General features: G+C 37.4%; 1 protein-coding gene across 1 annotated transcript in view; it reads left to right on the top strand.

The window, feature by feature from the left end:
• The window catches only part of LOC104467843 (dimethylglycine dehydrogenase, mitochondrial-like), a gene marked incomplete at both ends in the record, with an annotated part of 21,903 nt that extends 4,838 nt beyond the window's left edge, over positions 1-17,065 (top strand). Inside the window, 6 exons of the mRNA XM_010081781.1 lie at positions 2,398-2,496; positions 3,794-3,958; positions 4,407-4,611; positions 10,806-11,054; positions 12,213-12,411; positions 16,896-17,065. Of these exons, the coding sequence (XP_010080083.1) occupies positions 2,398-2,496; positions 3,794-3,958; positions 4,407-4,611; positions 10,806-11,054; positions 12,213-12,411; positions 16,896-17,065 (1,087 nt within the window). The remainder of the gene's footprint in view (positions 1-2,397; positions 2,497-3,793; positions 3,959-4,406; positions 4,612-10,805; positions 11,055-12,212; positions 12,412-16,895) is intronic.
• Between the last annotated feature and the right edge of the window lie 104 nt (positions 17,066-17,169).

Genomic DNA, 17,169 nt, shown 5'->3' with positions numbered 1-17,169 from the left:
CTACATCTGGAAAATATATTACTACATTTGGAAAAATAACAGAGGACCAGAAAATGTTTACATAAATAAAAGAAGTCAGTAAAAATAATTTGAGATCACAAAATTTGCAGGTACAAGTAAATCAATTTCTCATAGGTGGTTACATGTTTAAATAAATGTAAACACTTCAATGCCAAATGTATTTCTTTATTCTATATACACAGAAAAAAGCCCTTCAGGACTTATTTTTTAAGAAACAAACAAGTTTTAGTTACAGATTCTGCAGTGAAAGAACCCTGGGTTTTAGTCTGAGGTAATTAAAATGAACATGTTCACAACAAGCACATGTATCAAATGAGATAAAAAACACATTTAGTCAAATATCTAGTCTCCAGCAGTGTCCAGTATGATGATGATCTGATATAATAAGAAAAGGACAAGCAATATTTTCCCAGACTATTGATTTAGCACAGGGACTTTCTGATCCAACAGACCTGCTTTGTGCTTAGTATGACCCTTAGTAGATTTATTTCCCTCCCACAGTTTTGTGTGATCACTTTTTAAACTCGTGTTGTTGAGGTAATGAACAATACCAAATACACCTAGTGAACTAGAGCCAATCTATGCATAAAATACAGGCAGAAAAATATAATACAGGTAAATGATTAATTTTGCACTTTTTTCCATAGGTTTATTTTGGCATTTCAGTCAAGTGATACACTATGACATTGTATATAAACTTTAAGATACCAGAAAGATAAAATCCTCACAAAGAAAGGTAGGAAAAACTTTTAACACCGTGGCTAGCTTAAAGACATGCAATCAGTAATGCCAGACATTGCTCTACAATGCGGAGTGTTGGATCGCATTGCAGTGCTCTGAAGATACTGACTACCTGTCACCTCCAGCAGTGAGTATGATTTATGCTTTTTGATGGAAATGATATCTGAGTGGAAGCCATTTGCTAAGAGCAATCTGAAACTAATGGCTTCAGAAGAAAAAGATCTGGTCTTTAACGTGAAGCTGCACCATGAAAGATTGGTCAGAAGAGGCCATGGTTTCAAAAAATGAGGATCTGTGATCTAATTCATACATATTGACATTAATTATAGAGGTGTCATGTTTACTAGGTTCTTAGCGTAATTGAATTAGTTTGAATAAAAATATGTCTTTAAAGACCATTAAATCTTGCTTTTGTTAGTGATACGTATACCATTTTTCCACTAGCTTTAAAAGTTAAGGCTTTAAAATATGTAGCACAAAACAGAGCTGGCAAGTTAAAATCAAGAGTAGTTAATGTATATGCGTACTAGGCAACTTAGAAGGACATTATCAAAACTGTACTAAATAGGTTGCTTTTCACCTTTATATTTGCTGCTGCTAGGTTGGCAGTGAACTCAAAGGTGGAATCTTATGTCTAGTTCCCTTAAACTGAAGCCACCTTAGTCTATCAATAAGCCTATTTTAGTTAGCAAAATATGCTCTATATGTATATGAAGTGTTTAAATTGGTGCAATTACTTATCTTGAAAACCTAAGGTAATTCTGCATTTCTGTTGTCTCACTTGGAAGAAGGGTTTTAGCGAGATGTCCAATTCAGGACATACAAAGGCATAGGCTTAACTTTAGTAACACTTCAGTTCTGCTGGTTTTTAAGTGCTAAGTGTCTGCAGTCATGAATGTCTTTAGATTGTTGCAGCTGTCTCCATTGTAAGCAGGCGAACAGTTTCATTGAATATAGAAGAAGCTGTAGTAATTTCTTGATTTTAACTTTGCGTGAACCCGAAAAGGCTTGACAACTTTTTAAAGTCAAACGTGGTAAAATGATGTGCAAAATACATCTGTTAATTTCTTAAGCTACTTCTGAAGTGCAGGAATTTCTCTTCAACTGCCACATAAGACAACTGTTGAGAGTATAAGAATATTAACTTACACCATCCTCTTGTTCACACCCCAGGAAAATAATAACTCTTGTAAAGACCTGGTTTTGTGAAGGTTTAGTTTCTCTCTCATCTCCACCTGCAAGAAGGAAAATATCCTACTACAGTACAATTAGAGTTACTCAGTTGTTTTAGTTGATCAGGAATGGAGTTGTGCGTCTCTTACAAAAGATTTGAAACAGACAACTGAATAATTTAAGGCAGAAAGGAAACTGTAGGAGAGAACAACTGCAACAGTATCATGGGTTGACAAATTTGATGAGAAAAGACAGGTGGAAAAGCATGTGTGCAGAGAACAAGAATGCCATAAGTAAGGAAAGGATTTTATTTTTATTTTTGTAGCAGTTGGCTCCATCCATGTGTTGCTTTTCTTTACGGTATCTTGACCGTTCCATTTTGAATGACAGGTGAAAGGAGGGAAAGAAAACAGTTCATTTCTAATCATATCTTTGTGTTGTTGTTCCTATTTCTTATTTGAGGCTGGTTTAACTACTTATTTTCATCCTGGAATAAATCTGAAGAAAATCCACTCCTACAGCATCAAACTCTATGAAAAGCTGGAAGAAGAGACTGGTCAGGTAATCTCCTTAAACTTTTCGGTATTAATTCAGATCAATACTAACCTTACTAATACTCTTACAAAAAAGTTTGGAGTTGACAAGTTGTGTATGTGTGTATTCACGACTGTTGTAAGGCTCCTTTTTTATTGAAATATATTCTCCTGCCTGCATATCTATGCTATAGTCTGGTGCTTAGGCACAAAATGTTTTAGATAGTTTCCCAGATCCCTCTACAGTTTAAGAAAGTGGTTTTCTTAAAACATCTCAAACGCTCAGCTGACTGAGAGTGTGCAACTTTAGCTTGGTATAGGAATTAGAATAGCATCAAGGATCTGGAATGAATGGATTTCCTGCTTTAAACATGTCCACTTAAAAATTCATATGATATGATGCTATCTGTACTTGAGAAGATTGCTGCAATTCTTCCCATCCCTTTCAGAGGTGTGTTTTTATTTAGTGACTTAAGGAATGGGTATGCAGGGAAACACAGGAGTCATCTTTTTTTATCTGGCATCATTCTGCCATATGGATTTCATTTACTAAACTGATGCTTGTTTCAGACTATGGCAGAAATGGCATGATCCTCACTGTACTAGTCTACAAACTAGTAGTACTTGTACTAGTCTACAAACTTATTAATTGAAATAAAATGGGGTTTTTTCCTTCTTTCTGCTGCTCAGCTTAGATAAGATGCTACAGCAGATTATCATTGTGAATTCCACTAAAAGACTTATTCAGCCATATTAATGTCCTGTGACATAACATGGAAATGGTGAAGTAAGTAGTGTATACCAGAAAGTGAGCATTCCGTGTCCAGCTATACAAGAATTTCTACTTTATTAAAAATACAAAAAAAAGGTATCTGGTTGTCCATTGTGTCAATAAAGACGCTTTGTCAGTTACATTTATTCTGCAGCATCTCAAGAGAAAATTATGCAGGTGATAGACTTTAATATAAACTATTTTTTTTGAGTTGTATCTGATGCTATTTTTGAAAGTGTATGAGTGAATAAATTCAAATATTAATCAAATCTCAATAAAAATAATAGTATAATGACATTCAATATAAGCTTTTTACAACTTTTTTGAAGCTAGCATGTATTAACCTAGGTCATTAATTTTTTACCTTTTAAAAAATTTTATTTTCTCTCGTTTACATCTAAGTCCTGTTCTTAAAAGGACACTTAACTTATTTGAATCTCTTTTCAGTGACGTTAGTGGCAAGATTCCTGTAGACATCCTGCAGTATAGGAACATGCATTTATGGAGATAAGTAAAGGTTCTTTCAATGATTCACTTTTGCTCTTTGTTTTAGGCTGTGGGGTTTCATCAGCCTGGCAGCATCAGAATTGCTTCAACCCCTACTAGGGTGGATGAATTCAAATACCAAATGACTCGTGCTGGTTGGAACCCAACAGAACAGTACCTAATCACTCCTGAGAAAGTACAACAGCTATTTCCCTTATTGAACATGGATAAGGTAAAGAACTTAATTTTATGAAAAATAACATCCATTGCAGTTACATAGTGGTCTATTAGATACGCAGACGTAGAGTCTGTTTCCTTTATACAAATTGTATGAGAAATACTTGTTTTTCAGTGAAAAAAGATGCATTATAAACTAAAATTAGGTTCACGTGCATTTTAGTGCATACTGTATGCCAGTGTGCATACTCTTAATTATAATATAATTATAATATTAAAGCATTACAACCTTTGATTGCATGGGAGAATTGAGCACTTTTACCTCCTTAGACTACTGTTAAGTTGGATAGCTGTAGCCCTGATACTATTATATGTTTTGAAAGTCTGTTTTGATTTGACTCCTTAAAGTTTACTGCATTCAAGAAATAAAGCATTTTTTAAAAAATAGTTAATTTTGATACATTATAATTTCCCTCATTTTGCGGGATTTTACCTCCACTTAGGTTTTAGCTGGCCTGTATAACCCTGGAGATGGTCATATTGATCCCTACTCTCTCACTATGGCCTTGGCTGCAGGAGCCAGAAAATATGGTGCACAATTAAACTACCCCGTCCAAGTGACTAATCTGAACTCTCGATCAGATGGGACATGGGAAGTGGAAACTCCACTTGGAGTAATACGAGCAAAGAGAATTGTGAACACTGCAGGTAGGATTTCACATAAGCATTTGTATACTCTTCATATTTACAAACTAGCTGACATGGAGCATCTGTACTGAATTGTGCGGATTACAGGAATATGTAATACTCGCTTTTGAACATTCTCTTGGTTTGTGGAAAAATGTACTTTGCACATATTAATTTACAGTATTGTGAAAATTTAGCTCTTATGTTAGTTGTCTTTGACTAGGCATGAAAAATATTTCTTTCTGGTTTGTCTCCAGTGGTTACTAGTCAGACCATCTTGTTAGATTTTCATGGCAGAAGAGATCTTTACTGGGCTACAGTAAGTTGAGTAGAAGAGAGACGACTGTCTATGCATATTGTCCTCTAAAATCTTATTAAAGCTACCTAGGAAGGGATGTACAAATGAAGTAGAAATGTTTTCACTGTGTTTTCTAAGAGACTGAGGATTTGCAGCAAGTAAGATAACCCTGCCTATTTCAGTATTTCTCTAAGATTTAACTCTATCCACATATCCTTGAAACAGAAGATTTTTGTTGCCATTTGAGTAGTATTTTAACCATGCACTTAGTTTAACAATACATTTTTTAATGTAGTAAAAATTTCCTAACTCAAAGGAGCTTGTATTTACATATGAAATTTTTATTCCTCATTGTGTTAAAGAAGTCAAACTGAGGTTTCTGTTTCAAAGAGCTTTTGAGCAAGAGTCCTTTGGATTTGTGTTTGTTTTCCTAAACAAGTTGATACATCTAAAAGCCTGTATTCAATCTAAACTTCACTTATTTTTATGCTGATTTATACAAGTTATAGAAAAATACAGTATTGGTGAAAGTGTTGGCACCTCCTACATGAAGTGTGCCTTCTGCTTCCTAGCAGAAGACTTTCTGTTTTCAATTGTTTGAAAACATGCAGAATATTTACCGTTTGGATTAAATTTTTGCAGACTCTGTCTGTCTCAGACTGAATAATAGCTGCATTTTTAGGGCATGAGTCTTTCATACATCCCATCTCAGTGAATAATGAGGCTTCAGTAGGAAGCTGCAATGGCTCAAGAGGACTTTCTCTTCTTTTTGGACAAAAGGATTAGGAAGGATACTTGAGGAATGGTTGTGTGTGAAACTGAGACTGGAACCAAACTGAGGCTGCCTGAGTGGTCTGAGCATGAAAGACTGGCAGAGAAGCAAGGGAGATGTAGATGGGAGTAGATTCGAAGGAAAAGAAGGAATATGAGGCAGGATTTGATGAACGGGGGACACTGACTTGCATACAGAGACAAAATAGCTGAAGAAGGACGTAAGGACCTGAGTAAGAAAGACGAGGTGAGTTTGAGACAACAGGAAAGAAGACCAGGTATGGGACAAGCAGAGATGGGAAAGAGAGAAGATTGGGACAGAGAAAAATTTGGAGGGGATGGGATAAAAGGGCTGAACTCTGAGAGGATGAGCTTTACTGGGTGATCTTTCGTTCAGTGTCTGGGATGTGGACAGGCTTTCAGTAAAGACTAACTGGGAAACCCATTGAAAAATGTACTTTCTCATCATATGCCTCCTATACATAGGTGATCACCCACTATTGCTATAAGCCTAGCGAAAAAAGTAGGGATCTGAAGAAGTTCATCTTGAGGTTCTAAGCATGCTTAGAACATGACATTTGGGGAGAAAGAGGACTAGAAGAGTTCAGGATGCTCTACAGAAAGCAACCAACCACACAAACAGGGAAACCAAATTAAAAGAATTTCACTTAGACTGCAAAGTCAAGCACTTAGAAGATGAGAGGCATCAATATGTGATAGCTTTTGGACTGTCCGTTCATAGCTTTCAGGCATGAATTCAGGTCAGCATTCAGTTACAAAATCACAAGCTCTCTTACTAATGGGATCCTTATGTCATTTGTTACACAGTATGGTTATATTGGTCTGGGAGTGATCCAAGATTACAGAATAGAAAGGCAGCTCTTTTGGCAATTGGACTTCTTATTTAGGCCACAGATTTCTAGGCACTCATTATTTCTCACTATTGGCTCTACATCATATGGATGAAGTATCACAGATGTAGTAATTTCCTTATACTTTTGTAGCATAGTTATCTCTCTTTGGCTTGTGTATCAAGTTGACATTAGGCAGAATTTTCTAGTAAATGCTTTTCAAAGTTTATTTGCAAAAATTAGAATGCACACCTGTGAGATTTTCATAAGTCTTTTTTTATTACTAAATTATTAAACCAACAGTATATTTACTTACTTCTCTTGTGTAGTTAACTGTTCGGCCAGAATGAATATTTGAAGCACATATTGCTTAACATTCTGGCTAAGGATGTGAAATCAATACTGTATAGCACATATCTCTTATAAATGCTCTCTCAGCTAACATTCATTCTTTTCAGCCTTGCCTTATTCCGCTACAGATCATGACTGGTATAATTCAGAGCTCATATTTTAGGCTCATGTTGCAATATGAGCAGAGAAAAATGTATCAGAATACTCTCTACATTCTTTCTCCGCTCATCCCACAGCTGACATCTGCTGTGGAACTGGAACAAACTAGTTTCAACCAATTTTTAGCTGTTCCTTATGTGAGATTTCCATTTTGGAAGAAAGCAGATGCCTAATAAATAATCCCTGTCATGAATTAATTATCTGGTACTGAGCCTGCTGTAGTGATTTGCAGCCTATTTATAATGGAATGTTTGATTAAAGTCTGCAAAAATAGTGAATTTAGTTTATACAGTATGAGTAAGTATATAAGCAAATATTTGCAGACATGTACACATTGTGTTTACACCATTTATATATATGTAGTGATGGCAGATTTTCTTTTTTAAAGATATAGTCAAATTACATAGTTCAGCAGATACGCTAAGGACTACCACCACTAAATACTTCAGCATCAGATGTTTGCAGTCTCTACAATTTAATCTTCACAAATGTCCTAGAGGTATAATTTATGCCTTCGTTTATCTCTGCTATGTGTGATAGGACTTGACATCTGCTTCTAATTAGAATTTTGTTTCAGAGAACATGTTATTCCTTTTGCCATTTTTGTGTTTGTAATGGCTTTTGCACAGGGTTCAAAAACTTTAAACAAAGGAACTGTAATATTTTTTGTTTAGTAAATGTCAGCTGTTGTTATTCTAAGCAATTAAATAAATACTTATAAGTTTGATATTTTTAGAAGTGCAATATTTAAGATTTGATTTTGAGCAAACCTAAACTATTTGCCTTTAATTCAAAAGCAATTTAAAATCAGCTGAGTTTGTAATGTAAACTTAATGGCTAAGAAATGTACTATTATTTTGAAAGAAACAAAATTAAGTTTCAAAGATCTAAAATTAAGTGTACCATTTTTATTTCCTTTAAGGAGCTTGAATATGCTTGCTCTCTGTATTTTCCCACTGAATTTTTTTTAATGAATAAGCAAAATTGTGAATTTACTAGAAGCATATTCCTAGAACATTTTTTTTTTCCAAATATCTCTTTAAGTCCAAGTAATTTTGGCAAGAAAACATTGCATTATAATTGAGATGGAATTTTCTGCTACGTCACCTTTCTTTCTCCTCTGTGGATCATTAGCTGAAGTTACCTTAAAATAGTTCTCTTTGTAGGTGACATGGAAATACCCAAATCAAAAGAAGTTCCCTAATTATTTTTAGCCTCCATTCGAATCCACATTTGTATTTGTCATGTGTAATGGACAAAAACCTTGCAGATGTACTAGAAAATAATATTTATTAGAATTTTTTGTTGTTTTTCATATAAGGGAGCATAAAACAGGTTTCACTAGCCTTAAAGGATCTTCCGTGAACCAATTTAACTGACTTAACAAGTGTTCTGTCCATGAATCTCCTCCTCCAAGTGGTGAGGATGCCATTAGGAAGCAAAAGCCTTACTTACGATAAAGGCAGAACAACAGATACTGGGTTTTAGTATTTACTGGGCAGGCGCTTTTAACTGAACAGATCTCTCTGTCATGGTCCTGGATTTCCTGCTCCTTTCCTTTACTAGCTCTCAGCAATTGTCAAGAGAGTCACCACAGAAAATATTTTCCTCGTAAACCTTCCATTTTTAAACACTGTGGGTGTTAGACACTGGGGCTGGTTTGTGATACTGAAGAGGACACTGACAGCCCTCCTGGTCTGGGGAAATGGCACAGGGCCAGCACAGCCCAGCTCAGCTTTCCTAATTGCTGTGGCTTCAGGCCATGCCAGAGATAAGAAGATGTACCCCAGGTAAATGTCAGCAAGCAGCACGTGCAGTTGCTCCCACAGGACAGGGAGCCAGGCGTGGTAACCAGGCTGCAGGGCAGGGAACGAGCCAGCAAGGGCTCCGTCCTGTAGAGCACAGGAGAGGGAGCAGGGCAGGCCTGGGGCCAGCAGCAGGGGTCAGCCCACAGTCCAGATCTCCAGACGAGCTGCTGGGGATGAGGCACTGGTAGATCCATAGGGATGAAGCCAGGCTGAGGCCAAGGCTGGAAGTCAATCTGCGGATCAGGAACAGGTCTGCTGACAGTAACGTGGGTGAGATCCTGCCCAGAGATCACCAGGCAGGTCTGTAGAGATGAGACTGGGCTGAGGTCAAGCTGGCAAGTAGTCCACGTATCAGGGTCTGGATCAATGAAGTCCATGGCCAGGCACAGGCAGGGCTGTAACAGAGCCATAAACAGGCACACCTACCATCAGTCCATCTCAGACAGGTCCTGAAGGCCCTGAGCAGACCTGAAATGGGGCTCCTGGGCCCACGGGCAGGGGTGTGGGTGGGAGTCCCAGGTGAGGCTGCCCAGGACCACTAGTGACTGTGAGAGCTCTCAGCGCCCTGAGGACACAATTTTGACCAGATCTTGGAGAGTATGGAATTGAAGAGAGAGGTAGGAGCATCTGGGTAAGACAAGTAAGCAGCAAAAAGGGAGAAAAGTTGTGTGTCAAGCTGGGTGTCATAAGTGTAAGTCCAGGAGAAGGGGCAGATACGTTAGGTATCAAATCTTGGTGGAGGTAGTTTTTCATAAACAGTTTGGAGTCAGCTGGTTACACAGGAACCAGGCTGACCTGCCTTCTTTTGCTGGGTGCTATATATAGCATATAGCCTTTTATTTGAAAGGCCCTGCTACCTCTTCTTCCTCTTCCAGTTTGCTTTCCCCCAGCTCTCATTCCTAGACTTCCCTGGAACTCCTGCTTCATTGGATTTTCCACCTTCATTTCTCCTTCTAAGACCTCCACTCCTTGATCCAAACAGTCAGGAGAGCTGGGCTGAGCAATATTACAAGCTTCTGAGAGCAGCTGCCATCCCAGTCAGTTATATGTGTCTGATTCCTGGGTCTGTATTTTCCAACTTCATAGTGCATGTGAGCCATGATACAGAGCCTGAACTAGTAAGTTTAGCAGTTAAGTGGCTTTCACTTCTTGACTTTGACACAGCTACCTCACTGAGTAAATGTGTCTTACAAGCTGGAAACAGCTAGTCTGGAGGGACCTTAAGAAAGGAGAATTAGGTCATCTTTATATACATGAAGAGCCTGAATATGCTTCAGGGGCAGGGAGATTGTTGCTTGCTTTTTCTGGTCACAGTCTGTATCAGAACATTTTTCTAGACGAGTATGAGAGAGCATGCTGACTACTCACCAATACAAACATCACAATGAATTGACTGCTATGTGAAAGACATAATTAATGTGAGTCACATGATGCATATGAAAGAGGAGAGGAACTTAAATTCTTAAGGTTAGCTGGCTGAAAGTACAGCCTTACTTTGTTGGAGTGTTAGGACTTGACTACTGTCTTGGGAAAACATACTAGCTTATTGGTTGATAGTAAGAGGCTAGGTTAACACCTATGGTGTGAGCTAATTTATTCTGATTTTTAAGTATCTTTGACTTTGCTAGGACTGCATTGCCGACCTACTTTACTTAAATAAACCATGGAACTTGTGTGACTGTTACTTAAACTCTCTTCTGAATGTTTAGAAGCCTAATTTCTATTTTTCCAATTCTGTTTTTTAATATCTGTATACTAGAATAATACATGCTAGTATAATTAGGAACAAGGACATGGAACTATGGAGGCAAAACTGTGCTGGATAATATGAAAAACAATTTGAAAATTGAAAATATGAAAAAAAAAATTTTGACACATTCCATAAAGCGCAGTGCTTTCTGCAGATGTTTTACGGTTATTTTCCATTAATTGAAATTACTCTTCAAATATTTCTATTTTGGTTTTTGTCTTCTCCAGGCTTCTGGGCCCGTGAAATAGGCAAGATGATTGGCCTGCAGCACCCTCTCATACCCGTTCATCATCAGTATGTTGTGACATCAACAGTCCCTGAAGTGAAAGCCCTAAAAACAGAATTGCCTGTGATTCGTGACTTAGAAGGATCATATTATCTAAGGCAAGAAAGGGATGGTCTTTTATTTGGTCCATATGAAAGTGAGGAGAAGATGAAGCTACAGGACTCATGGGTAACAAATGGAGTTCCACCAGGTAGTTAAGAACATTAAATGTTTAAACTTGATAAGCACTAGCACACATTTTGATGTGTATAAATGCCAGCCTGTCATGCTGCCTTGTGTGATGGAAAACATAAAGTATTTGCAATGTGTGGTTGTAATGCAGAAAATATTTTTCAAAGAATGGTAAGAGTATCATAAAAAAAGCCTTTTTCAAATAGGCATGAAAAATACGTCTACAACATACTTTTACCCTGCTCTCTGAACAGGTCTGTGTGTGTTGTGATTAGATGCAGTCACCAAATCTGTGTTATGTAGCCTTTGCAACTGAATAGGGGTTTTTCTAGGCTACGGTTCTCTCCAGAATAGTGACAAGGACTTTGGATTTTTGCTGTTCCCACAGAGATAATGTGGTTGTCAAATAGGAACACAGGTACAGCAAAGGGATGTCTTAGACAAAACACTGTGCTCAGCTATAAGTGCAAGTCAGCTGTGGATTTGTAGAGAATTTTTGTACCAAAAAAATCCCAACCATATAATACGGCTGCTTATTAAAAAAAAATTATTATGTTATACCTAGGCTTCAGCTTTCCATTCAGTTCTAGACAGAAAGTTACATTAAGTCAATAGTGTTTTAAAAAAACATGTTTCCTAAGGAAGAGCAATCAGCATTGTTGGGCTTTGGATTGCACTGTCACAGTTTCCTGAACTTACTGTCGCCAGTAGTGTCAAGTCCCTCTACAGAGTTCAATAGTGCTTAGAGCCCAGACTGGTGGCTGTAATACATCCAGGAATTCACTAAACACCATAGAAATCATAATCTGACACAGGCAATATTTTCTCCCCCTCCCCAAATTGTTGGCATCTTGAGAAAAATAAGTGGCTCTTACTAACATAGGGGGAAGTTTCTCTGTTTCTCTGCTTCCTTTCTAGTTTGTTGTTGAATTTGCATGACCTTAGGGTTAAACAAATATGTATAAAGGACAGTGTAACCGCAGTGATAATAAACTTGATCCTGCAGGTAAATAGGGATTTATGCACACCATTTTTCTTCTGTAGGATGGCAAAGGCTTGAACATATTCACTGATGAATTCCATTTAACTTTTATATATGTAGATTGCGTAACTGTATTTAAAATGTAAGTATTTTCGCTGTAATTAAGTATATAACAAGAGTCAAATATTTGTGCAGGTTTTGGAAAAGAACTTTTTGAGTCTGATTTAGACAGAATAATGGAGCATATTGAGGCTGCTATGGAAATGGTGCCAGTTCTGAAAAATGCAGACATCGTAAACACAGTTGCAGGTCCTATCACCTATTCTCCAGACATTCTTCCTATGGTGGGACCACATCAGGGTGTCAGAAATTACTGGGTAGCTATTGGTTTTGGGTGAGTAAATTATTCATGACAATTTTTGTCTGTCGTATTGTTAAAATGGCAGTCAGCTCAAGTTTTGCAAATTTTTGTGGGCTTGGGGGCTGTTTAGCACATATTTTATGTGAATGTAATTGAAAATCGTCTCAATGTCTCAATTACCACTACCTATATAGTACAAGATCTCTGTTACTTCTTCTTCATAAGTCTCACTATTTTATCAGTTTGCTTCCTTCTTTTGCTCTGGAGGCCAATATCTGTGGCACTTCATGAAGCAGCAAGAAATGGGTAGTTACTTGGTACTGTCTGTGAAGCAAGTTAAAGTCATAAAAGTGATGTGTTTTACAATATACTTTCCAGCTCATTTTGTGTATTGTTTTGAATTACGTTGTGTTCAACAATTGTTTGGTGTATGAGGAGACTGGTGTCACTGAAGTTGTGGCAAGGATGATTGGTACAGGGAGGATTTCTGATATGAAGTATTAACTTTCGGGTGGAGTAGAAAGCATACTAAGCAGGAGATGCTGCCAGCACACTGTGAGACTGACCACTCTAGGGATACAATCATTCTGACTGTTGAAGGTTGAGCTGAGAAATGATGTTGATGGATGTTGGAGGAAAGCAAATCAAGGCAGTATGACAACAGGAATGGATGTTTTACTGGTGTCTTTTATTCTCTCCTGCCCATTATGATATTTTCTTTGAATGTGACTTACATCTTACATACTCTTGCCTCACTGAAGTCAGTGGTGAAACTTACTAACTTCTGTCTAATTGACTAGTCTGACCATTGATTCAAGATGGATAGAATTAACTGAATACAATTCCAGGGACATGTTACTGAACACATTCTGTTTACATTGTTTTTCCAATTGCCTAACTCGATGTTCAAAATCCAGCTCAGTTTTTTCCAGTTTTCCTTCAGTCCAAACCAAACAAACCCTCAGATCATAAGATAAGGCAGTACTACTAACATGCTTTCCAAGGCCCTCAAAATAAAGAGGTTTGGTAGTTTTGCAATGATTCATTGTGAAAGGTATTCACCTTTGCTGCTTGGATTTAAAAAAAAAAACAATATTGTTATCTTCTAGCAACATTTGCAGAACGTATAGTTACAAAAGTGTTTTGGCTGGTACTTGTTCACCAAAAAGACTGTTTAAGTTCATGACTGTGCTGCCAGACTTTAGAGTCTGTTTGCCTTCATTGGTGCCAATGGAAGCAGAATCAAAGTTCCATATAGGAATAACTGAAGGCCAATGTTGTATGTTTAAGTTTCTTTAAACAACTGATTTCAGGAATTTGATTAATCTCTAAAAGTTTAGACACAGGTCGCAATTATGCTGCTGTCATTGGATTACTTTGTCTGTTTTTCAGGGACTTTTGACTCTGTTCTATGCTTGTGGGTCACTGCAGTGTTTCTACTAGTGTTGTAATTTTTTGTGTGTATTAGCAAATCCTTATCTCATAGTCAACTAGCAGGGACATTGTGACAGAGTACTTAGTGCTGTCACTTTAGAGGATTTTTATTATCTAAAATTGGCAGCTTACTAGGCATTTTAATGTGCAAAGAAGTTAACAAGTATAGTTAGCAGAGCTTGCAGCACTGTTTATTATTTAGGTTGCTCAACACTTCCCATTTAAGACTGTTTTCAGTTACTCACAGCTTTGACAATCTCAGGAAGAGTAGTCTAGAATTTTATTCAGAGAAGTTTAAGTCAGAGAAGTGTAGTCATTCCAGTTAAGGTTTTTGGGGTGAAGTCTTTATTTTGAAAAGCTCTAATTTCCCCATTTTGTGAGAATGAACTTCACCTTTGTCAGAAGTGACCGTTCTCCTAAAGATAAGCCTTTCTTCCGTTCTTCCCAAGGTCTATCCATGAAACCCATTCACAAGCCTTTATAAATGTTACAGCTCAGGAACACTTAATAGACACTCACTACATCTTTCACCAAGATTCCTGGATTCTATCTACAGTAGTATTCCACTGCCAGAGACTGAACAGGAGTTTTCCTTCAGAAATGGGATAGAAAAATGGCTAAACCTTGGACAAAAACACTAGAAAGGGACCATGGTGTGCAAGGACTCAAATTTCCTAGGAAAAAGGAGTGGAATAAGTAGAAAATTGATGAGCAGCAAGGACTCGTAAACAAGTAAAACACAAGAATAGGGCAAGGACAACAGGGAAGATAATCTGTCAGGGATGGGAAAGAACAGAGAAGGGCAGTCTGTGTTCATTAAGGAAATTTTCTTTAAATCCTTGTACAAAGACCAAGATTCCTAAACTGTACCGCTCTTTACAGCTACTTGTAACATCTCATCCCCACACCCTGCATAATTTTAAATCTCTGATAATGTAGGCCCAGCTAGGAGCACCAAAATAGACTGACTGCACAGAATCAGTGCTGCAAAGCTCCACAGAGTTCAGAGACCAGTCTGGCCACATGCAGTGCTGTACCTGCAGCAAGCCCACATCACAGGGCTGGTTTGCCCCTGGGGTTACCCTGCCATCAGCTCAGCGGTCTTCAGCTGAAGCTAAAAAACTTAATTGTATTTTGTTGGTTCCTATCCACAGTCATGCAGTAGTCCCTGTGCTGTGTTCCCCTGTGCTTTTCGCTGCAGTGAATGGTGCAGGCAGTGTAAAAGTTCTTCTGAAGCTGTTCTTGAAGGCAATTTAGCCATCGTCACAGAACTTACACCCATGAATAGCTAAGAGTTGCCTAATTAAAGTAACCCCAGCAATGGCTAGGTCTTCTGTAGTACTTTTCAGAGTGGCAGTTTACAAGCTCTCTTCCTTACTGCATCAACTGTGGTGATACAAGCTTGTGCTGAGAATCTGAATATTTATGCTGAACAGCCTAAAGGAGTGTATTTGGCAGAATTAGTTCACGTATTCAGCTGTTTGATATTTCTGTTTTATTTAAAGAAGTAAATAAATTGCAGATAAAACCGCACTATATCAAAGTAATTTCATGAATAATATTAAGTCAGACATTCTACAGTTAGGAAGTGACAGAACTAAGTTGTCTGTGTAATCTGAATTCATTCTTCTTATGCATATGCATTAGAATTAGATTATTACATCCTTTTTTTCCCTCAAGATCCTTGCCTATTTAATTGAGGGTATAGAATTCAGAATGCAAAGTTAATGAACAGCAATTCAGTTTTGTTTTAGCTTCACTATTCAGTATGAGTGTCTGCTGCATGTTAATTTAAACTTGGTTTTGGACAGACTATTTCTTCTAAGATTTTTCTGTTGTGCTTATTGGAGCATTTCACAAACAACTAAATTTATATTCATATCTTCTCTAGCCAGGAGGCTATTTTGACACGTTTTTTTAAAGACATGGCAAACTAATTCACAGAGGTATTAAAAGAAAAAAGTTTTAAATCATTCAGTACTAACAGTTATTTGTTATTAAATGTTTTGGTGTCAAATCTGAGGTGCCTGTAATTCAGCATTATGTAGTACTGTTTGGTCATATGTAGACTGAGTAGTGACAGACACATATTGCAGCACAGCGAAGACCCATGTCTGTGGTCGTCTACTTCAGGTACCTCGCAGGAGCACATTTCACACACAGCTTTTTCCCTATGGATGTCAAGATGTCAAGCATTTTGAAAGTTAAAATTATGTACAAAATATTTATGTAAGGAAACCTTACATGTATCACTTCATAACTTTTGTGCATCTACCCTTGCTGTCTGGTGTGGTTCATTTAATGCAGGTTTCTAACAAGAGATCTCCTCTGCAGTCTGATCCTTCACACGCTTATTATGTAGAAACAGGACAGGCTTTTGCTACAGACTAGTAGCAGAAAATTTCTATGTGTTGTTACCATAAGCTTTCTGGAACCAGTTGTCTTTCTAGTTGTGGAGAACAGAGAAGGTAAATCGCATGAGAAAAAGCAGCTTTCAACTCTGGCACCAATGCAAACAAGCCTTCTAGTTTTATCTACATTCCCTGATACTTTAAAGCTGTCTCGGTAGTGCTGTCTCCTGACTTGCTGATGTTGCTGTTGTCACTGTAATGTAAATATTCACTGTAGCTGCTAGAATGTCTCAGTCTGGTTTTCAAATCTGAGTCCAGTTTAATCAAATCTGATTGAAAAAGAAGAGGTATTCTATGACTAGAAAGTGTATTTAATACATATCAGAAGTTTGAGAACTTTCTTTAGTATAATTGTTGAAGACTTCTAATGTCACTGGAAAAGATTGTTAAATTCTGAACTTGAAAGAAAGAGCTTGCTGTAGTCTCAAGCACTGCAAATGCTGAACGTTAGCAATGGAGCTTTGCTGCTGACAGTGGGGCAGTAGAAATATCTGTCAATAAAGCATGTAATCTTGGAAAACAAGACAGAATAGAACAAATGAAAAAAAGACCCAGAGGGAAAAATTTAGAATACTTTAGGGAGTATATTAGTAGTACTAGTACTACTAGTACTGATTTTTAAAAACAAACTAAAAAAGACTTGGCACTGTGGGACTTTTTCCTGTTTTTAAGGTATGGCATTATACATGCTGGTGGCATAGGAAAGTACATCAGTGACTGGATCCTTGAGGGGGAACCTCCATTTGACCTGATAGAGTTAGATCCCAACCGGTATGGAAAGTGGACCACCACAGAATACACTGCAGCCAAAGCAAGAGAATCTTATGGTTTTAATAACATTGGTAAGAAGGTATTTTTTAAAATACATTTATATCCTGAAAATGGATTCCAGCAAAGCCTGCCTCTAAATTTTTTCTGTTTATATATATGTATTTTTATGTATATA

Source organism: Pterocles gutturalis, unplaced genomic scaffold, assembly GCF_000699245.1.
Source record: "Pterocles gutturalis isolate BGI_N339 unplaced genomic scaffold, ASM69924v1 scaffold50509, whole genome shotgun sequence".
NCBI lineage: Eukaryota > Metazoa > Chordata > Aves > Pterocliformes > Pteroclidae > Pterocles > Pterocles gutturalis.
This window is presented reverse-complemented; position numbering and strand designations above follow the sequence as displayed.